This window comes from Serinus canaria, chromosome 1A (assembly GCF_022539315.1).
Source record: "Serinus canaria isolate serCan28SL12 chromosome 1A, serCan2020, whole genome shotgun sequence".
Classification (NCBI taxonomy): Eukaryota; Metazoa; Chordata; class Aves; order Passeriformes; family Fringillidae; genus Serinus; species Serinus canaria.
In genome coordinates, this window is record NC_066314.1 from 53,605,372 (window position 1) to 53,628,664 (window position 23,293).

Here is a 23,293-nt window from a genome sequence, read left to right on the forward strand (position 1 = left end):
GTTTGGACACATTTGGCCACATTTTCAAAGAAAAGGCAAAAGATGTCTCCTTGAAATGAGGGTAATTCACGGGTGTCACAGTTCGAATCTTTTAACACAACTTTATTTTCCAGGCCAGGTTACCACAACTGTCAATACAAGCAGCAGTATTTATTGTTCCATTTGTCTCTGTGTGTATTGTTTCCTAATCTACTGCTATAACTTGTCATACTTCCACAATACCAAAGATTCTGGCTTCCACTTGCCACTGCTTTGTACAGAATTTCTCCCTCTACAGACTATACCTAAGTAATGTGTATGATTGATTTCAGACTCTGCCAGTCACATGGATAATTCACTATATTTTTTCCTAACTTGATGAAATATTCCTGTAAGATGAAAATTATTACAATTAGTATATGAAAGGAGTAAAGTTGCATACCTTTTCTCCTGCCTTATATTTTTTTTTTTCTGAACTAAAATCATTGCCTTAGGCCTCTTTGTCAGTCCTCCTGCTGTAGTGCTCTGGGCAGATATTTATGTTCATGTATCTCCAACTTCATTGCTTTGTCAAAACTATGTTCTAATCAGCCTAGTGCAGTGTATAAAAGGATTAATGGTCTGCAATCATAGGAGAGCAGAATAAAATCCAAATATGATCTCATTAAAAAAGTTCATTTATATCTGAAGTAGAGTATAAATAGAAACTTACAGTTATGGAGTGCACAGGACAAATAATGCTTTCATGTGAACCCCATCTATACATTTCAGAGGCATTCAATTTTTGTTCACAAATTATTGACCTCTAATCATGTCAGTTTCTTCAAAAAAAAGAAATTTTTCTATTCCTTGGTGACAACTCAAGAAGCTTGTGCTGCCTCTCTGTTCTAGTCCCAGGATCTTGCACTGGTTTGTGCATTCTTTTATGATGTTATCAAGATCAAGGAATGCTTTGCATTCCTTTTCTTTGCATTGCTTTGCATTGCTTTTCTTTGTCCTCTCTAATCCAGTCTGCCATTTTAATTTTTTAGTTGCACTTCTTACATTTTCATGTGTCAGATTCTATCTTTTGTAATTACATGAATTTTACTTTGGACTTATTTTGGTTTTGTTTTGTTCCTGTTTTTTTTTTTTATCATAACTTTCAATGATGTTCGTCACACCATTTATCCAGAACTGGTTTGCAAGAAACTTTGGGCCAAGTTTTGTATGCGGGTGCAGCCTGTATCTTTAGATCCAAGTTAGCTCAATGGAGAGCAAAGATTATGAGAATCTAGGGTCCCTATGGGAAATGGCTTCTTTTTTTTTATATAAAAAGTTTAGACTTGCACTGAGATTTGAAAAATAGGTGGTATTTTTTGGTCCAGGTTTAAAGCTCTGAGATTTTTTGTATAGTAGAAGAGACCTTGAAATTTGTGTCATCTACACTCAGCTCTTGGGTGGTGAAATATGGTCTGTAACTACTTTGAGAGTTGGCCAACAAAAAGACAAAAAACAATTACAAGAATGCAGGGTGTAGAGACAAACTTGTTTGGAGTGTTTTCCGGAAGGGAAAAGTGTTTATTATTAGGGACCCAAGAGACTTTTTTCTTCTGAAGGGGGGAATTAATAAGTACATGAATTAATGTTCTTGAATGTGGGGAGTTGTTTGAAAATGAATCCTTAACCATCTGAGTGATGCATCAGTTTGATTACCTGAAAGTTGTGTCAGTACAACCAGCTCTCCTGGCCAAATGTATTTTAAACTGTGATTATTAGATGAGTAGCTTTATTTGCTTGAATTAAATGTTGAAAAAATCAAAAGGGGAGTGGTTTTCGTGGTTTGGTTTTGTGCATTTGAAGTGTCCCTCCATACCAGTACTCACTTTCAACTTCTAACCAAGCTCATCCTACGGGGAGAACATCCCCCAGGTTCAGATTTGTTTCTGATGGTCTTTCATGTCATTTGGGCAGAATCTGGACTCCAAATCTTGCAAAGACATTTTTCCTCATTGCAGTAAGTCTGATCATTTCATTCCATAAATAGACACATTTCTTTTAAATATTAATGAAATATGGGAGTCCAAGTTGTTCTTGATAGTCTAATTATGTTTCTTTCTCCTACAGTTGCTCCAGCTGCTGTGTGGAGCTGTGTTTGTTGATTGAGAAACAAAATGAAATTAATTACATTTCCGTTGGAGTGTAATTAACACATTTTGTTTTGCTGTTTCCTATTACATGCAAAGATAGATACCTTCCTCCCTGCAAGGTAGTGAAGCTATAGGGCACAACTGGTTTAATTTGTGATCTGGACAGTGACTGTCCAAAGCACCTCAGCTGAGAGGCTGTCCAGAAACAACAGACTCTGGCCAGGAAATTATTTTGGAGGCTTCACTTTGCAGTAGCTTCTATTTCACTAAAGAGAAAAACGTCAGTTTCTATAATAGAAACCAAGCCATATCTGATGGAAGTACCACTGAACCATTTTTGATGTAAAAAGTAACCTAAAAAACTTAAACCTCAAGCCTTTGTTACATGCAAAACATAGGAAATCTCGAAACCATTAATGTGTGTATGACCATCACATCCTTCTCTGAAAACATTTTGCAGCAGATCCATCAAACATCCTCATTTGGAAGACCTCAGAAAGGTTTTTAGTGTGAAAATGTGATAGTTGATCACACAGTAGTCTCTAGTTAGCATGTGTTCATAGAAGTGGAAAATTCAGAGCTGAGCTTGGTTGCCTCCTTTGTTTCCTTCTGCCTTTCCCCCCCCCCCCCCTTGAAAAAACCCAGTAGTAAGAACACAAAGAATCATAGTGATGTTGCAAGTTGAAGCTTTAGTGTCTGAGCCTATCCATAGTTCAGCTTAGGGCAGCAGAATTCAATGCATGACACAGGTTTGAGGAGGATGGAGTAAGCCACGTAGGGAATATCTCACTGTTTGTGTCAGTATCTGTGATCCCTCTGACTGATGCACCAGGATCAGAAGGATGAGATGGGACTGCTCAGAAGTCCTAGTTCCTGAAAATTAAATTAGTCAGAAGTGTTATTCCCTTTCTTGCAAGCTGTGAACTACAACAAACACATCTGATTGCAGATGAGGAAAGGAGGAGGAGAATAGCCACCAAAAAACCCCACAAGATGAACACCTTCCAAAGAGGGGGGGATACACTGTCCCTTAAAATTCACCAGTGACCACCAGACAGTAGTATGTGCTTTACAAGTTAATAGCAATCTTAAATGCTTTTTTAATGACTTTTTTTTTCCGCTCAGACTTAAGGCAAGGGGTTTTCCACAACTAGGTGCTTCCTTTTTAATTGCTGTGGAAAAATTTAATCGATTTTATAATGAAATTCTAGCTTCAGATTGCATGAAAATAATTTAAGAAGAGCTGTAAATTTCCTTTCCCCTACCTTTTAAATATTGATGGATCCATAGCAAATGTTCATTTGCTCCTTCATTCAGTCTTTCCCTCTATATTTGCACAGATCTAAATTACAAGAGCTTTTATCCTTCCTTGCTTCAGCAGGACTTTTATCCTCTCAGCTTTTTCCATTGTTCCTCAGCTTCACTGCATTGTTTCCCACACAAGAAAGAACTTGATTGCAACCATGACTCTGCCTGCCATGTTGGGTTTCTCTTATGTGCTCTTTTGAGCCCTAGTCCATGACACACCAAGTCAAGTTCTTCACCCCATTTCATCCTCACCTTTCTCTATTTTTCTTTGTCCTTTCTAATCCAGTCTGCCATGCTGTTGCCATAATCTCCTGTGGAGCCTCCAAAGCCTCATTGGTCATCATGGAAGCACCCTGATAAGCATTCAGGTTAAATGTACATATTTTGGGCAGCTTGATCCCCTGAAAAATGCGCTTCCTACTGAAGCAAGGTGAAATTTTTTTGTTCTTGCCTATTTCTTTTTTTTGGTTGTCAGTGCTTTGTATTTGCACTGATTCCTTTTACTGAGTTTTGGTGGATGATGTGCTTTTCAAGGCAGGGGCCATCCTTTGTATCTTTGTGCTTAACAGACAGCTTTGGAAAAGAGGAGAGTGTGAATACATCCAAAGGAAAAATAGTCAACTTTTCAAAAATCCTACAGGTGTCATTTCCAAAGTGACTGTAGTCTCTGAGGTATACTCAGACGTCTGTCTGCCTGTGTCATTTAAGAAAATGTAACTTTCAGGCATGCACTTTACTGCAGAAAATTCAGATACATTTCTCTCCTTGGGTATTTTCTTTCATATTGAGTTAAATTAAGAGTCCTGGCTTTTCTTGTTGTACACAGCACAGACGTCATCATGTTTTCAGGCATCCTCTGGAAATGCAGGACAGCAGGATCCATGGGAGATCCATCTTTGTTGTCACAGAAACCAAATAATCTGCAACAGAAAAATACTTGCTACAGTGCTGGCTTGTGCCCAGTACATGCTGCTGGAGTCCTGCCAGTTAAATCTTAGCACAGCCTGAAGTGGGTGACTGTTTCCCTGTCTCCCTGTCCCACAGGCAGGCAAAGGGATCCTGCGGACCGTCATCGCCAACAACGAAGCAGTGGCAGATATGATTCCTGTTGATGTCGCCATCAACCTGACTCTAGCAGCTGGGTGGTACACGGCCGTGCACAGGTGGGAGGGCATCCCTCTTCGTAGCATTCCTCTATGGCCACACACCTGGAATATTTGCTCCCTGCACCAGCACTTTGAAGGGAAACAGGAACTGATTAAAAGTCAGTGCAAGAGGCTGGTTGATTGATTTTCTGGTTGTTTTTTTCTCCCTGGGGGTGGGCAAGGACTGAGAGCGTAGGAGACGTAATAAAGGCAGGGTTTAGAGTTAGGAAATCTCTACAGCTACGAGTGAGACCTGTTTCTTGCCTCTCAGAAGTCCCTATTATGAAGGCCAAGAGTTTTGCAGCAGTGGTTTTTGGGCCTCCTTTTCATTGAGTTGCTTCTCAAGTGTCTTCTGGAGTTTTCTTGGTAAAAAAGCTCTGTGTGTTTTCCTTGGGAAACACTGCACAATGTAAATATATTATGGGCTTATAGGTTATATGATCTAAAAAAAATCTCCCATCTCTGCATTGTTGAGAAGAGTCTGTAGAAGTAATATTAAGGATTTAAGTCTTTTCCTGTGAACCTTTAGCCTGGCCTTTAATCATTAGGTAGGACTACAGAGAATAAACCACATGAATTATTCTGGAAGTTTATGCAACTCTGAAAAATCAAACCCAGGCAAATAAAAGGCAGAAGTGTTTTACTTTGAAAGAGTAAGCCCTCTGAGCTGAGGGTAGAGCTACATCAGTAAGCTAAATAAGGATCCTAAAAGGACCTTGAAGAGCAGCTCACCAGTTTTCCCCTCAAAGCATTATTAAGAAATCTACCAAATAAAAACTGTGCAGTTTTCAAGTATACAGTAAGAAAAATGCTGTATTGATTTCATCATTTGACACCCTTGGCAAAGCATGCTTAGATCAAGAAAACTGTGATTAATTCTTGATTTCTGTAGAAGGAAGAAGTAAAACAAGTGTGATCCATGTTTAGTTCAACATGAAAAAATGCAAGCTTTGTTTGGTATTAAACTGGGAATTTACTTGAAATGGGTTGTTTTTGTAATCCCATCCCTAAAAAATAGAGTTTCTTCACATCTCAAAATAATACTTCTTTCTGTTTTCCAGACCAAAAAACCTGTTGGTGTACAACTGCACAACAGGGGGAATCAACCCTTTCTTCTGGGGAGAAATGGGTAAGGTCTTATTTAAATGGAGAGCATCCTTAGTGTTCCTTACACTTTGAAGAATTGGTTTCCACAATTTAGGTACCATTCGGTGTCTGCCATTCAAACCGTATTTTGGGTGGGGGTCCTGTGAGGTAAAGGGTACTTCCAAACCAAACCATTCTAGGATTCGGTGATATTATGGGAGTGAAGTGGTCTTTCTTGTCCATCAGAAAATTTTGAACAGAATTAAGAGGTGTGCACTTCAGGAGGAAAGCATTGAGATGACTTGTGGGCTTCAAGAACTGTTTGTATTTTGATCATGAGTTTTGTTGGGAAAAAAATCAAATTATTTTCAAGTGGATGTACTTCCAAGGCAGAGGTGAAAGAAAGGGAGACACATCCTGACACCCTTGAAGAGAAAAACTTATGCTGAAGCCAAGCAGCAGAATTTGTCTCAGCTGTGTATCGTGAAATAGTGTGTACAGTTAGTACATTCATGGATGTACTGGGCCTGGTTTACTTTCTGTTACCCCTGCATTTATATCTTTGTGCTTTAAATACAGGAGGCTGGCTATTCCATCTCTCAACCTTTGTTTTGCTTTTCCCCTTGCTTTGTTTACATGGCAAACTAAGTCAGCAGAGAATGAGAGAGAATGAGACCATAATTGCATTTGCAGAATAAATGTCTTAACCATGTTATTTGATCTCATGGCCTAGCAGGGAAGAGGTTTCAGCAATTGGCTCTGAGTGCTGAAGACATCACATCCAGCTCCTGGCTTGCCTTTTTTTTTTTTTTTTTTTTTTTTAATGAGGGATGAAATATTGTGGTTAGTCAAGATCTTCTGTGGCTTTTTCACAGGAGGAAATGCAAAGCTCTTCACATGCTGCTACTTCAGCAAAAGCACCACTTTCTGAGGTTTGCCTTTGTTAACCCTTTTTCATTGTAAATTTGCTGATGAAAACAGCAATGTATTTAGTGCATTCTCATTGATTTTATTCTGTTGCTCTTCTTATAACTGTGGAATTAGCCATGAAGTCATCTGGGTGCAGCAGCAGCAGCTTCCATGAGCAGCTGAGCTGTGTGGTGGAACTGAAGGCAAAATTTTATCCTTGGGTGACACTATGAAGCTCTTTCTGCTCCATGTTGTAGCCACAGTTTTCCTGAGAGCAGCATGCTGCAGAGAATTAGGATGGAGATTAAAGTGCAAAATTTTGCCTTTAAAGGTGTTGCATGGCTGAAGAAATGAGTTTGGGAAGGATTTATTGCATAACAATGTTATGACTGCAGGCATCCAGTCTGAATCCTTATTCAGACTCATACAAATTTCTTTTTGGGAAATACACATAAGTCTGTTCAAGGAGACAGAGTGTGTGACTGGTCATCAGGATGGAGGGTTCTGTGTGTCTGGAAGCTGCTGAGAAACCAGGGAAGGGAATGAGAGTCACCTGGCCTGGGACTGAGCATTTCAGTGCAAAGCAAAAATGGGTTTTGCAGAGGGATGGGCCTGGGCTATCTGGTTAGGCCAGGTGACACCAGGACCTGCTGTAGGAGTGGCAGATGTACACGAGGGAGAAGGGATTTTTCAAGGGGAGAGAAATCAAACTGAGAAATTGAGGCTGGATTAAGCTTAGGATACCAAGGGTTTGGAACAGAAGTAGTGGAGATGGTGATGCTTTGAGTACAGTTTGAGTAATGAGCTGGGAGGGAGGGAGGGAGGGAGGAAACACCCATTGCAGGGCAGTTCATTCTAAAGTTCCTCTGACACAGATAAAAACTCCTAGTGTTAAAAGGGGCCTTAACTTTTACAAATAATGCTGTGCCTTGGGGTTTTTCTTTTCCCTTAATTTCTCAGTACTTTGCCTACTTTTACAAAGATGTGGTCAAACAACTAAATTTTTAACTGAAGAAGCATATTCTACTTTGCTGCAATGTGAATCTGGTTAGTCTGACTTTGTGAAGTACATTTCGCAGTTTCTCCTCAAAACTAAACTGTAAAACAGGCTGGAGATGATGTTCAGTGTGGCAAAAATTAAATTCAGTTTATTCTTGTTAGTCTACCTGGGTGAGACCTGTGTCCAGTTCTCCCCCTGCAGAACCTGCCTTTGAGTTGTAGGATTTGCTGCTGCATTTTTTTCCTGAGGTGTGAGGGGAAGGACCACCTACCCACTAAGTCCGTGCAGTAGCTCCTAGAGGTGACAAATTTTTGGTTTAGTGTTCTTAGTAGAAATACAGCAAAAGTCACTACTTGAAGTGCAGTAATGTGCTGAGCACAGACACTGGAGAGTCTTGTCTGAATGTTACGATTGGAATCTGCTTATCTGAGGATGATCTGGTTTCTTGTGGCTTGCAAATTCTCATCTGATTTTTCTATTTGTAACATAAGCTTAGAGACTGAATGATAATATGAGCACAGATTGATGTCGTTAACTCTCAAATAAATTTTTTAGAAAGTGAAGAAAGCCCACATATTCTTCTTTCTGGAGCTTGCTGGTACTCAGGATTAGGAGCATCATCTGTTTATCAGTCCCTAGGATGATAGTCTTACACTCAGTTACTGCAGTTCTATTAAGCCTCTGCAATATGCAAATGTCCCAGATATGCACATCTAGATATCACTTTGTGGCACTGTGCCATTGCCAGAGCTCAGAATCAGACCCAGCATATTTTGTGCCTTAACATGCAGAGGGAAGGGAAGATTCCCACCCTATCATTTGTTTTTGAGTTAAGAATGCAAGACAGTTTGCTGCCTTAGAGCATCCAGAGGTCTTCTGAAAACAGGCAGGCATTTGGTGGTGTGGGTCAGATGTGGTTTGAAAGGACATAATGAAGTCTTTTTAAAGCTTTCACCCTGTATAAGTGATATACTAACTCAAACATAAGCCCATTGGAAAATCTGACTGAAAATTAGAAATGTCATTTTTATTTTTGGGTAGTAGATCAAAGTTTGCTTTCGGTGATCCAATGAAATGTTAGCACTTACCAATTTCTTTTACATCTGCTGCAGGTGAAAGCAGAACTGCAGTTCCTTGAAGCTCTTAAAGCTTCCTGCTTTTCCTCCTTTTGCTTAGGTGCTTTGACAAGGAGATTTTTGTCAGCCAGTGTTAATTAGGGAGCAGGATTGGGTTTCAAATAGACAATAGATGGAGTCGACAATTTTCATGGCAGAAGGGCCAACCTGGTTCAAGCTCTGGTGACACAATTCAGAGAGCTGTGGGCTGGAGGTGTGAAGCACAACAACTTGGGCCATGCTGCACTGTGCTTCCAGCCCATCTGGAAGTGAGTGATTGCCAGTGAAAAATGCCTGTTCTCTTGCAGGGCAGTACGTCATGTCCACCTTCAAACGGAACCCCCTGGAGCAGGCCTTCCGAACACCCAACGCTCACATGACCTCCAGCTACTTGATTAACCAGTACTGGATCACAGTCAGCCACAAGGCACCTGCCATCCTGTACGACCTGTACATGAGGCTCACGGGGAGAAAGCCCAGGTAAGGAATGGTGCCCTCAGCCTCTTGCACACCTGCCACGCCTGTGGAGAGCAGAGCTTGAACCAGTGATAACTGGAGTCCTTCAGCTTCTTCTCGTCTCCTTCTCTTGAGGAAAATGAGGAAATGGATGGCTGTAGTTAAACACAGCCTAGGGTTCGCACCCTTCCCACCACCTGGAGAACAGCACATCTTTTGAACTCGGTTTTACAGACTTCAGAAGTTTCCAAGGCAAACGAAGGCTGGTAGTCTTCTGTCTTCTCTATATCCAGATCTCTACCACTTCAGCTTTCCAATGGGATCACCCTTATCAGGCATGAGTTTGCATATGGACTTGAGCCTGGCAAGGTTTAGAACATACCAGCTAACACATTATTTTTTCCCATAAATCAGATGCCTAAGTAGCTGTTTCCAGCACTGGTCTGAAATCTAGGAAGCAATTGTTTCTGAGTATGATTAAATTCTAATTGTATTTAGGAGGGCAGTTCACCATTATGGGTGGTATTTGAGCCCTGGTAGTGGTATGGCTTGGAGGAACAGCAATATCTATGTCCCATGTGGAAGGAATCCTCTTGTAAGTAACGTCACTCCAGACATGGTCCTCTTTTACCTGACACCACAGAGAAGGATTTGTTGTGCAGTGTGAGAACAGAATGCCAGCGCTGTATTGATGTCAGCTGCTCTGATTTATGCCTGACATTCTGCTTTGGAGGCAGATTGGTCCGTAAAAAGACTTCCAGTTATCCAGGAGGAAAGAATTACTCTAGAAATAGAGGTAAACTGAAAATTAGGCTGGAATCTCCAATCTTTGTTGAAAGGGGCAGCAGTAAAATCTTGGCATTGCCATTGCAATTGACATTTCTTTTCATGAAGCTGATTGGCATAATTACCCAGTGGGCACTGCCTGCAAAAAATGCTGTAGTTAAATGTCAAACAAAACTCAGCATGATCTTCTGAACTTTAAGATTTGTAGCCTCAGCAAAGATGGCTCACCAATGAAGTTGGGAGTTCTCCAAGTCTTCTCTTTTTTTATAGTTCTCCTTTTCTTTTTATACACTACTTAGGCTCATCCAGGTATTGCTGCAATGTGGTAGAAAGCACAGTAGCAGCTCATAATTTCTTCTTTTCCCAGAAACCTAAATATCAGACCTTTATGGTCTAACGGCAGTAAACCACATTAAATAAAAAAAGAAGCCTTTTTAGATGTAAGCTCATTTCACATAAATTTCCAGATATCAAGCAAAACCACCTTAAGTGGTTTCCTGTGAGTGCTGTGCATCCATCCATGACTTAGAGCATAATGTGGTTTTATACCCTTAGTAGTCCCTTGGGGCAGTCCTGTCTCATCTGAGGACCTCCTTGTGCAAGGCTCTGTATGGGAGCAAATAAAGAAATATTTGCTCTAAACAGTTTTCTAGAAGACAAAATGCATGTCTGAACTGTGGCCACAGTGAGAGCTAATACTCAGTTTATTCCTCTCAGTTCCTCTATAGTGGAGAATGAGATTTCCTGTAAGAAATATTTGCCTGTTTCTACTCAGTTCAGGTTTGCAGAAGACCTTTCCTTAATACAAATTATTAGTCAATGTTTTGATTGTGGTCACATCAACTGAGCTCAGACAGTTGACATGAAATGCAGTTTTCACACACACCTTTTCAGATTGTAGAACCACAGACTGGTTTGGGTTGGAAGGAAGATTTAAGATCATCTAGTTTCACCACTGCCATGGGCAGGGACACCTTCCACTATCCCAGGTTGCTCAGAGCCCCATCCAACCTGGTCTTGGGCATTTCCAGGGATGGGGTGGACACACCTTCTCTGGGCAACCTTTGCCAGGGCCACTCCACCTTCACAGGGAAGTTTTTTTCCCCACATACTAAAGAGTTGGTTTTCTCTCCCTTTCTTTTTTTCTGTCAGTTTCCATTAGTCCTAAAGATTTCGGGGAGTCCGCTTGAGGGGCAGCTTCAGATCTTTCCAATCTAGCTGCATTTCTTTTTCCCAGGTTCTTTAAATGTATTAAAATATTCACAAAGCTTTGCCCCATAGTGCTTTCCCTACACAGGAGGATTGTTCTGAAATAATTTTAAAGCAGTTCAGTTAAATGCATTCAGTCAACCTGCACATAATTATTCAGAATGAAGGTTCCTTTAGCTGATGTTCTGCTTTGCTTCTAAAATGAAAGCCACTTTCATTTTAGTGCTCTTTCCAGTTGCTTTGGGTGAGCTGCACAGTTCTGCTCTAAACTGATGGACTCATTGTGTCTTGCTGTGCTGTGCTGAGTGCTTATCACAGTGGCAGTCACATCTGCGTGGGGAGAGGCCAGCCTAGCACCATTCTCCCACAGACTGCCACCTTTTATTTGTCACAGCAACTGTGTTACCCCATGGGCAGCTCAATATTTTGCATGAAAACAGCTCTTTTTTCCGCAAAAATCAGCCTTTTAATGCTTTCTCTTGCCCTTACCCAGTCTGAGAGGACATGGTGTCCTCTCGGAATTGGCCGAGTCCTGTACATCACACTTTAAAACAACTGCCAGAGGCCTTTTTTACTCATGACCACTGGGACAACTAAAATAATCCTGCAGGGTAGGACAGCGTTTCTGTCATCCACTTTTGTATAAAAAATTAGTAAGAAAAGGTCAAGACACAACAGAGGACCTAAACTTAGATTTCCCAAGTCCTTAAGCAGTTATGCCTCTGAAGCAAGACAGCAGAGACGTGGAGCTGTTGGAGGGGGTCCAGAGGAGGACTATAAAGATGGTCAGAGGGCTGGAGCGTCTTTCCCATGAGGACAGGTTGGGAGAGCCAGGGCTGTTGAGGCTGGAGAAGGAAAGGCACATAGGAGACCTGGCAACAGTCCTTCAGTACTTTAAGAGACCAGTGGGAAAGAAGAGGCGGGACTCTTATCATGGAGCATAATCATAAGATAGGGGGGAATGGCTTCAAACTGAAAAAAAAGTACATTTAGATTATATGGAGGAATTTAGGAGGAAGTTCTTCCTTGTGAGGGTGGTGATGCCCTGGCACAGGTTACCCTGTGAAGCTGTGGCTGCCCCATCACTGGAAGTGTTCAGGCCACGTTGGATGGGGCTCTGAGCAACTTGGGGTAGTGGAAGGTGTCCCTGTCCATGGAAGGGTTTGGAACTCAGATGATCTTTAAGATCCCTTCCAACCCAAACTACTCTGTGGTTCTTTGGTTCTCTCTGAAAACTGAAGTTGAGCAAATGACTTCTCAACTCAGTGTCCATACTACAGATGTGGTCACCAAATACTGGCACTAATGCCAAAAATCAGAGCTTTGCTTCAGTACACCACTCAGGCTTGGGAGCAGAAGAAAATTCCTGTGGCAGAAAGAAAAGTACCTACCTTGGGAACAGCAGCACTGTACCCTTGTGGTGTAGACTTCATACCAGCCCAGATGGGCTCTTCCCTCCACAGTGGTGGAACATGAGGTAGATGCAGCTTCCAACCCTTGCTTAGGTCAGACCGGTGAGGTGGACATCAGTGGCAATGATGTTGGCTCTCATGTTGGACCCAACAATTAAAGCTGGGTAGCTCTAGGCTCGAGCTCAGCCAGAGCAGTTGGGATTTGCTGGGCAAGTTCTCAGCTTAGTGAGTAGCAGGGCAGTGCTCAGGAGGAATTGGAATGTTTATTCACCTGGATTGGTGGAAACACAAACCAGCAGCTTCGACATAAGGTCAGACTTCCTGCTCATCTCTGATGCTCCCCCTTTGTTTCAGAATGATGAAGATTATCAATCGGCTGCACAAGTCTATGACACTCCTGCAGTATTTCTCCACCCAGTCCTGGAACTGGTCTTCAGATAATATGAATATGTTAATGAGTCACCTTAACACAGAGGACAGAAAGGTAAATATGTCTTGAATATGGGTTGCTAATCTCAGATTTTGTTCATCTGCAGCAATTATTTTTGGTGTATTGTGGAGCATTTAAATGATATCTAGATTACTGGAATTTATTTTAAACTGAAATTATTTATTTCAGGAGCTTTTCATTTATTACAGGAGAATGTTTTCAGGTCACTGACAACCCAACCTATTTTATGAAAACTTCTTCCTCTCGACAAAGCCTTTCTTTGCTCTCAGAGACAGCTGCCTGAGAATTTGCTAACAATTTGTTCAATATATGCGCCCAAAATGAACTGGGGTAGTTGTCTCTGCAAAGAGATTTTGTTTATGCCAAACACCAAAGTGATCAATTTCCTGGACTTCTGTAGATCTATCTGCCAGAAAAGAATGCAGCACAGCTAGGAGTAACACCGATGCAGAGGCACCTGCTGACCCAATGTCCAGTTAATTTATTTACACATAATTTTAGTGACATGTTAAAACTGTGTGGAGGTTTTCATTAGAATCTGTTTGCCTGTGTGGAATGCCATTTTTCTTCCATGATTCTCTCTCCGTGTGTGTGTGTGTGTGTGTGTGTGTGTGTGTGTGTGTGTGTGTGTGTGTGTGTGTGTGTGTGTGTGTACAAATACAAGTATTTATGGAAAAGTTGCCACCTGAAAGATAAACACCTTTATTTTTTGCCAGCTAGCATTCCATTTCTGCTTGCTTTGCCCATATTCCCAGCTGGATGGGACATTAATCAGCAGCTGTGAAACACAGTCTGTCAGTGCTTGGAGCTCAGGGACTTAGAGAATTTCAGAGAGAGGGCCTTGTCAGGAACAGAGATCAATGAAGAATTGATGCTTCAACTGAACTGGTTTTGAACTCTGGTGTTCAGCTTTCATTGTTTGTTTTTAAATCCCAGTTATACAACTTTGATGTTCGCCAGCTGCACTGGTCAGAGTACATTGAGAGCTACTGCATAGGTGCTAAGAAGTACTTGCTAAATGAGGACATGGCTGGAATTCCAGCAGCAAAGCAACATCTACGGAAGTAAGTCACACCCTAGGACAAAGAGTAGAGCTCCTGGCTAATTTTGGGGAAAATAAGTCTAACTACATTGCAAAATTATGATGATGATGATGATGATTATTATTATTATTGATTAAAATGTAGATAAATAACTTATTTCTTATCACAGTGATTTGTCAGTATTTACAAACATAGAATAAGGGGATAGTTTGCCATAGCAAGGAATCCTAAACAAGTTTATCATTCATTGATCATTTTTAGGAAGTTTATAGGGACCTCAGGAATGGACTGCTGACGGCCTCAGACCATGGACTGTTGTGCAGTGATAAAGTTTACCTTAAAAGGGCTCTTACACAAATGAAACAAATCTTGAGGTCTTTAAGTGTCTTTTTTCCCTTGGTCAAGCACTGGGAAAATGAGAATTAGATAAGACAGGATCATTACAATCTGAAGAATTCAGTAATAGCACTGAAATTGATGCTGTAAACTAACCCACTCCCCTCAAAAAATAAAATATCCCAGTATTGCAGCAATGAAGACCATTTATGATCATTGTATAATTTCACAACTCTAAAGACAGGGTTTCACCCAAATAAGAGAACCTAAGTTGTCAACTCCTGTGAGGTTCTCTAGGCTGCCCCAAATACTGCAAAGTGAGAGATAGCAAATATATGAAACCAAAGCGGAAAGTATTGGACACAGACTGTCCTAAAGAAAAACCTCTCCATATGACTTCATATTGGTTTGAAAGGAGAGAAGAACAAGAGTGAATTCTAGTACAGCTATTCCACCTACACCATGAACTATTCACTGTGCTTCAGCTTCAGCACAGTCCTTGACAAGACCAAGGACTCCAGCACAGCGTCTCCACTAAAACAGGAATAGCAAAAAGCCCAAGGGCCACTTGTAAATAGGTTTTATTCCTATAAAACCTGAACTACCTGTAGGAAATGCAGGAGGCTGGTGAGCTTCTTGTTGTTTGTGTGTTTCTTGATAAGATGCCTCTTTCCCAGGCTGAGAAACATCCGATATGCGTTCAACACCACCCTCCTTGTGATCATCTGGCGCATCTTCATCGCAAGGTCACAGATGGCTCGAAACATCTGGTACTTTGTGGTGAGCCTCTGCTACAAGTTCCTGTCCTACTTCAGGGCATCCAGCACCCTCAGGCACTGAAGCCATCCATCAGCAACCAGCCTCTTCCAGAAGGACCTCCATTTCCTCTAATCAGCAACTGTGGGCATCGGGGTCTAAAAGTAGCAGAAAAATCCACTCCTTCCAACAGCAGCTGGCACTTACTGTACACTGTTACATGCTCACCTTTTAATTTTAACTAATGCTTTAATATATGGTCTTTCTTCCATAGGACCAGGCCAATTTTTAAAGCCATAACTCAAACTTTAGGAACAGATGGGGACGGACCCCTCATCTAAAGTCTGATGTGCAAGAGTAAGGATTAACCAAAGTCATTGTCTTCCCATGTACTACTCCTTGGGCTATCTTAATCCCATCTTCTTCCTCAAAAGAGGCAAATTTAAAGCACGACCTTTGAAGACAAGGATGCCACCAGAGAAGACCCAGCTGAGGAAATTAACCTGTAAGAGGTCTTCCTAAAGCAGCTCTTCGTTCATTCTCATTCAGTGAAATGGTACCTTACTGAAAAAACAAGATTACAACTTCTCAGTTTTTCAAAACTTAGGAGGGGGAAACAAGTCACACAAGGCCAGTGAACACAGAACAGTTTTCAGATCTTGTTTTGTACTGCTGCTGAGGACTGATGCTTTCAAGCCACACCTGAAGGCACACATAGAATTCATGCACCTGTGTTAACTCTGGTCACTCACAAGCATCTTTCTTACAGAGAAGTCTTTTTTCTTCATGTGGTTAAGGTTTCAGTCTATTTAAAAAATTCCTGGTCTTGCATTTATCACATTTGCTTGGGACATTTTTAGGGTCTTGAAAAAATGCTGTATTAACCATGAGAATGAAGAGAAGACTTCATAAAAATCAGAAGAAGAATACAGAAACCTGTCATTATTTTTGAAGAATGAGTCTTTTTTTTCCCTGCAGGAAATCTCTCTCCTTGTAGCTCCAAACCAGCCTGATACTGGGCTTTCATTACAGCTAAATCACTTTGCAGTTGATCATTTCCAGTGGCAAAGAAAGTGTAGAGACACAAATGGAGGAAACATCATCGGGCCTGTTCTGCTGCCATTCCTGTCAGGAGGCATTAAAAAGACTGAAATTTTTTTTTCTTGAGAATAGGTTAAATGTTGGATTTAATGATGTTAAAGGTCTTCTCTGTTAGAACAGTCATGCAACTGTGAAGATAATGCACTTTGTCCTGCAGTTTTGAATTTTCAAAATTAGATTTTTCAGAGTTTTGTAATTAAATTGCAGTTTAGAAAGAAAGCCAAGGACCTTCCCAATGCTCATGGCTGTTGGAGAACCTTGTTTTTTGTAGTGAAATGTAAATTCCTGTGGGGGCAGAGAGAACCTTCTTGAAAGTAGCTGGTGCAACAACAGCAACAAATTTACTGCGTTGACAGATTTTCAGAGTCAAATCCTACACCAAAATGTTATTATTCAGATAACACTGAATAAGCACTTTTAAAATGATCAGTTTTCAATGCAGCACCCAGTTTCTTTAATCTTGTGTCATGCCAACTGTCTGAAAAAGTAATGCTACACAAAAAACACAACAAAGGGACAGCTCTTTTGTGAGCTGAGAAGAGCAGAGAATTTACAAACCTGGAATTCCTCAGAAATTATACTTGGTTTTGGTAGTGAAGGTAAGAGCAAATTATGACAGTGCATTTATATCTGAGCACTTCAGGCTGGTTCAGAAATCTTTCTAGAGGTTCAAGGAATTAATCTTGCCCCCTATGCCCCAGAGGTCTGATTCCAAGCAATTGCTAGAGGGTTCCTGCAGCAGAACCTGACCAGAAATGTGGTGTCCAGGATGGCAGGGCTCTGGCATTGCCTGCCACAGACCTCTGTATTTGTCACACACTGCTTTTGATCTGTGCTTAAATAGGTCAAGCACCCAGTTTAGAAAGATGCAAATTTCTGAAGCTCTTGCCTTGGAAATTTGCTTCCTGTAGTGAAACTGGTTGTTGGGCATGTTTTTTCCAGCTTCAGGGCATGCTGTGCAACGTGCCACCACCTGAGAATCCTGGAGCTGTGTGTTCTTGGGCTGGGGACCAACGTTCCCTGTTCAGTGCTGCCACAGCAATGTTTTGGGGAACGTTGTGGCATTGTAATTTGCTACCTTGGTGGGGCTGAGGCTGGTTGCTGCAGGGATTCCTCCAGGGAGAGTGCATTCCCTCAGTTACATCATCTGTTCATCAGGCAGCTTGCAGTCCTTATAGGAAAGGCTAAAACACAAAGCAAACCAAAACTGTAGATCACTTTGAAACAAACTTCCACTCAACATTAGGAAATAATTTCAACACTTATCCTGAAAGTCTTTTTAATTGCCTGCCTTATGGACAAAGAGAAGCAACACTAAAGGGGATTATAAGTCTTGGGTTGTGCACATGATATACAAAAGCTTGGGTCTCAGAAAAGTGAAAGGTGCAGAGCTGCTGCAACATCAGTCAGCTCTCCTGAGAGTAAAGTGCCCCACCTTTTCTTCCCCTTCCCTACTCATGCCAGGAATTCCTCACAATATGCCTGTAGGCATTCACAGTTGTATGCACCGGCTGCATTGTCCCCACAAGTCTGAGGTTTGTATTTTGCTCCCCTGAGAATATCCAGACCTGGTTTTCTGAACACACAAAAAGGTGCTGCATTCAGAACAGTAGTGGTGTGACATTTTAAGGCTCTTCAGCATTTTGCTGAAGGAAACAGCTGCAGAAAAGCTACTCATCCCCTAAAAAAACAGCAGGGGTTGCTTGGGTTGGAAAAACAGAGCTGTTGCAGATGGTGTCTGCTCTTCTGGAGACCTTTTGTAGCCCACACAGCATTGCCAGCAGCTGGCTCCAGAGCTCTGGCCTTGCCTGGGGCGGATCAAGCTGTTAGTTTGTTTTAACAAACATGTAACATGAAGGGGAACTTGAATCTCTAATTCATTTTTTTGTGGCCTGAGATGTTTCCAGCTGATTGTCTGAAGCACAGACATATTTCAGAAAGCCTCAGTGCAAGGGCTGATGTGTGGCAGTGGCCCTTGAGTGCCAGTTGTGACTGTCATCATGGGGAGCTGGGCATAAGAACTTGTTTCCACCTCAAGCAGTGGCTCATGTTCAGTGGTTTACTTTGTGCTTCTCAGTGGATTTGTTTGTGCTCTGAAGAAACCCAAGCCTTGGGGAAAATATCTGGAAGAAAACACTAAATGTCATTTCACCATCAGGCAGAAGCTTGCAATTAACAAGTGTCTTTTTTTAATTAAATGTGATAACAAAACAAACAAACCACAACAAATCCCTACAATAATCTGTGTTTTAACTGCCTTTTGAACAATAACCAAAGCTGTTTATCATCAGCATGTCTGTTACTAAAAAAATTAAATTTCTAACCCCTCCACCCTCCTGTGTTCTATGTTAACAATTTTTCCACAGTAGGGAGGGAGAGGTAACAAACCCACTGATAAATTACAAGTTGTTGGCCCATTACCCACCTCCTGCAGAAATGTGTTCTTTTACATTTTCTAAGGAAACATGAGTACATCTGCCTATGCATACAGCTGCACCTTCCAGCACCAGACAACAGTAACGAGACAACATGGTAAAAGCAGTGGAGCCTCATCCTGAAGTGCGAGGCTGTGCTTGTTTGGAGTGCCCTGTTCCACTTCAGTTTACCACAAAGCAATTAAAACATACCCTCCTTTCCAGTGTAAAGGGAACCTCACCTGTAGCTGTTAATCAAGTCATTATCGTGAATAAGCAACCGGGGAAAGAGGGAGGGGGGGCATCCTTTTCTTTGTAAATAAGCTACAGCTTCATGGTTGAAAGCATGCTGTTGCTCTTCCAGCATTGACTACCGCTGAAAGCAAGGATGAACATTCAGTACTACTTTAGTAAAATTAGACCCCTTATTCTAGCACAGAGCAAATAACATTCTCCAGAAGGTAAGTGGTGAACATCCCATTACATGATGCTAAATATTGGTGTGAAGGTGATACAGATATACTTAAAGAGAATTAAAATCCAGAAAATAAGGCATATTTGGGGAAAAATTAAAGATGTGCTATCCCACTTTTCTCTATTGCTTAAAAGTCAACTATGAATTGTTTTTTTGGATTAAAATGAAGCCACTCAGGTTTCTTGTCCTTACATGATCTTGGCTGACCCCAGTTTATAGTAAAATATGTACTCTCCCTTGTCCATAGTTTCTATGGTTCTATCTGCTATTTCTATCCTCTTGTTAGCTATGAGACAACTTCCTGTTACAAATCTTAATTACAGAGTTTCTAATGTTAAGGTGTAACCTTTTGAGCTCTTAAATCAGATAAAATGGTCAAACCACAAATTGTGTGAACCTCAGCCATAAAATTGTTACTATGATGTTTATGTTATTTGAAACATTTAATAAAACAAAATATTTTAAAGCTATGGTCATTTTGTATTGCTTTGTTTTCTAGAGGAGGTGGTCATCGCAGTTGAACAGAGGCTGTCTCTCCAGCGCATATGCCCACATCTACAGTACAGGTGTGGGTGGAACAGCAGCCCCACCTACAGGAGGGAAACAAATTTTAAAGGCTGCAGTAGTGAGACTTTTAACCCCGTTACAGAAGACTGAAAGGTCCTACTGTGATGAGTGTCCTGTGGAAACAAAGAGGGACAGGTCTGCAGCAAAGAAAAATTGGGAGTAACCCAATTTTAATATATAATAATGCACCCAACTTCCCCGAACAACATCCGATTTGTACCTGAGTATATTACCCCAAATTTTTTTAAGTATAGAGACCTCACCTCATAATGTTAGTTTTCTGTTAAGCAAGAGTAGATAATGTCTAGTAATTGTCTCTTACTTCCTTGTAATACAGCAGACTTCGAGTGGAAAAGACACAGCATTATCATGACCCCTTTGCTTAATGAAAATTATTCCCAATCCTGAAACCTAGGACACACATCAAAGATACCACTTTCATTTCGTTAGCAAATCTTTCCTTAAAATATCGTTTTCCATTTTTTATATGTAAATGTGATCTCTATGGAGGAAAAAAAAATTAATTTTCCATTAAGATGCATTAGTGAATTAAAGCCATCAGCAAGAAAGTTCGAATTCTTTACAAGGAACAGATTTTAAGGTCAACCTGGAGTCTTCAATATTTAAAGCTTTTCTACTGACATTCTAATTGCCCAGTATTATCAAGGCAAATAATAAATAAATGTGGAAAATTGCATTAATTTTCATATTTTAAGGGAAGCAAAAATAGGGGAGGAAAATTATGTAAAGTAGGATAAATCCTTAGCTGATAATACCACAGGTTGCACAGAATAAGCACCAGGTCTCAAGAGAAGTCATCCCAGCCAATTTTCCCCACCTCCCTCAGTTAAAGGACAACTGGTTGTCATTAAGAACTGAGCCCACAGGTCCCAGTTCCTAACTCTCAGGATTATTTGGCTGTGATATGTGCTGTGGATAAATTGGATTTTTGGACTCACACCCTACCTATGGAATGGATACCACAGCAGAGGAAACTGAATTAACCTAGAACCCATCCAGAGGCAGGAGAGGGCCACAGACTCATCTGCTTCCCTTGCCACAGTTGCCTTGATGATACAAATTCCTGCAGCTGCCTGCCCTGCAGTCTCAGAGGTGACTTGCTCCTTCCAGGGAAGTAGCAGGTAATACCCAGCTCCAAATGAAAAAGCCACAACAAAAGTGCACAGCAAAAGAAATGCATCTTCTGTAAAAGATTAGGCAAGAGGGGATCAAGACAATAGCTCTGGAGCTGCCAATGTGATCCATATTTTCCCAGTTTTTCTTGAATAAGGTATGGAGAGAGCTTTGCAGAGGGCTTTCAAACAGGAATTCCCTCCTCTGCTTGTGCCCTGACTTTGTATTTCTGATTCGGTTCTCACTGCAAGCTCCTCGTCTCCAGCTGGGATTCACAACCACTCCAGAGAATACAAACCCTTTATAACCATTGGCTTAATGAAACATAATTCATTGGATTAAACCTATATGAACTGGCCAGAGAAATCAGGGCTGGTGAAAATGCTAGCAAAAATGTTTGTGGAAAGAGGTTGCAAGTGTATTTGGATCCATAAATGGGCAAGATCTGAGGCATACAAATACTGATATTTTGCTACTGATAACACAGGTCCTTTGCCACTGACATTTGTCACCAAGTATTTGCTGTGCAAGACACTGAAGAGCCCCCAAAATTCAGGCCGCTGGCAGTGCCTCTGGCAATTAGGTTTTGACCAGAAAGTAACAGAAGGTTTATAGCATGGCACAATCTTTCAGAGAGAGGCAGGTGAATTTAAATGTATCTTTCTCTTTGCCTCAGACTTTTAAAAATGGATGTATTGTGGAACTTGAGGAATTAATGAAATATTTTAAACTACAGACAGTAAAAAATCCAACAGTAATTGCAGAGTAATAAATAAAACTGGCTTCTTGAAAGTGTGAACAGCATTAACCTGTTCAGCAATGATTGTGTTTATGCAACACTGAGTTTAAGGGAAAATTGTGTCTTTTCTTCACAACCTGTGATTATTGATAATTTTAGCATATTTTGTTATTCCCCTCCAGCTGAGGCTGATGTGACAGTTGGTCTGGGGAAAAAGAAATGTGTCGCTGTTAGGCCGGATATGACATCCACTCGTGATCAGGGTCCAAGAAGAAAAAAGTTTTTTATTCTGTGTGTTCTCCAGTTTATATACTCTTAACAAAGCGTGATCTTAAGTCATTAACTACATCACAATAACTTGTTATATTCATTGGTGCAAAGCAATTAACGTCAATATAATAGGCAAAAGTTTTACAGGAATTTAATAAGGCATGTATATACATCTACTTAGGCACATAGTCTAGCTTACAAAAACTTTCATGTAACTTTTCTAATCGGTTTTCATGCTGACGGCCTTGTCTTCTTCCTTGATATGGATACACTCGAAAATCATCAATTATTATTTCTTCTATTAGCTTTGCTTGCAGGAGAGCTGTCAAGCCCCTCCATAGAAATGTTAGCTGCCCATGGAAAGTTTGCTAGCACTTAACATCTCTGGGAAAGCTTTATTGATAAATAAAGGGCTGCCAGGAAGGATATGCCACAAAAATAAACTAAGATTGAGTCAGCAAGGGCAAATTCAGCAGTGAGCAGACTAAGAAGGTAAATTAGCTTGAAAAGGCAAGTGAGTCACAAGTTTGGTACTTTGACATCAAAGATGGGAGAGAGGATGTGAGTTTAGGCATCTGATAGATGACAGTCCCAGTGGTGGGATAAAAGCAACAGTTACATTATTTTATTCATTCTTTAATCTTTGGCATTAGGGTGAGATTAATATTTCCAGAAAAAAATATTAAATTGTTTTTCTAGTCTTCATTTTCATAATTACTGACAATATAGAATGTGAAAGTAAGCAAAGGAATTAGCTAGAATTTATTATGCAGTAAATTCCAACTAGCTTCTATTAGTATTTCTTCTAATTAAGATACTGTTTAGCCTTAGAATGCAAAAAAATAGTCAATGAGCAATACAAAATGGTAAATATATTTTGGTATGTAAAGCAAGAATTCATCTGCTGAGAAGTTTTTATTTACAGCTTGCTCTACTACAGCATTTGGCATTTTATTTGGAAGTGCTGTGTCCTGTGATGAATATGGATTTGAAACTTTGATAAGTTTGCTTATTTCCTAGGAGGTCTTTTCCAACATCAGTGATCCTGTGATAACTGTCAATATGAGGATTTTACCTTATCAGAAGTGAGACAAAATACTGAGAGAAAAGATCCCAGGCAACATCCACTACCCCAGGAAATAAAAACCAAGTAAAAATCCTGTTCCCCACTTCTGCTGAAGAGATGGTGAGAACTGGATACCCACCACAAAAGAAAGGACTGTATTTCCAGAAATCAGCTGTCTGCAGTCTCAGAGAACCAGCAGTAAGATCCCAAGGCAGGTAAATCCCCTGGAGAACAGCTTGTGGGAAGATGGGCACTTAAATGTCCTTTAAGGAACTGCTAAAGAATGTACTGTCTCCAACTAGAGAAAGGGAAAAAAAAAGGTGAAGAGAGTAAATCTGACAAGCCACAAATTTCCCTACTGGTCAGAAATCATAAACAGGAATGGCACAGGAGGTGACACATAGGTC

At 40.8% G+C, this 23,293-nt stretch overlaps 1 protein-coding gene across 4 annotated transcripts in view; it reads left to right on the forward strand.

The window, feature by feature from the left end:
- The window catches only part of LOC103819550 (fatty acyl-CoA reductase 1-like), a 121,666-nt gene extending 102,086 nt beyond the window's left edge, over window positions 1-19,580 (forward strand). For all 4 annotated transcript variants that reach the window (XM_018918533.3, XM_018918530.2, XM_030238126.2 and 1 more), the window contains exons 7-12: window positions 4,461-4,579; window positions 5,623-5,690; window positions 8,980-9,151; window positions 12,889-13,018; window positions 13,922-14,049; window positions 15,042-19,580. In XM_018918533.3, the coding sequence (XP_018774078.1) occupies window positions 4,461-4,579; window positions 5,623-5,690; window positions 8,980-9,151; window positions 12,889-13,018; window positions 13,922-14,049; window positions 15,042-15,204 (780 nt within the window). In that variant the 3' untranslated portion in view covers window positions 15,205-19,580. The remainder of the gene's footprint in view (window positions 1-4,460; window positions 4,580-5,622; window positions 5,691-8,979; window positions 9,152-12,888; window positions 13,019-13,921; window positions 14,050-15,041) is intronic.
- The last annotated feature ends 3,713 nt before the right edge of the window (window positions 19,581-23,293 follow it).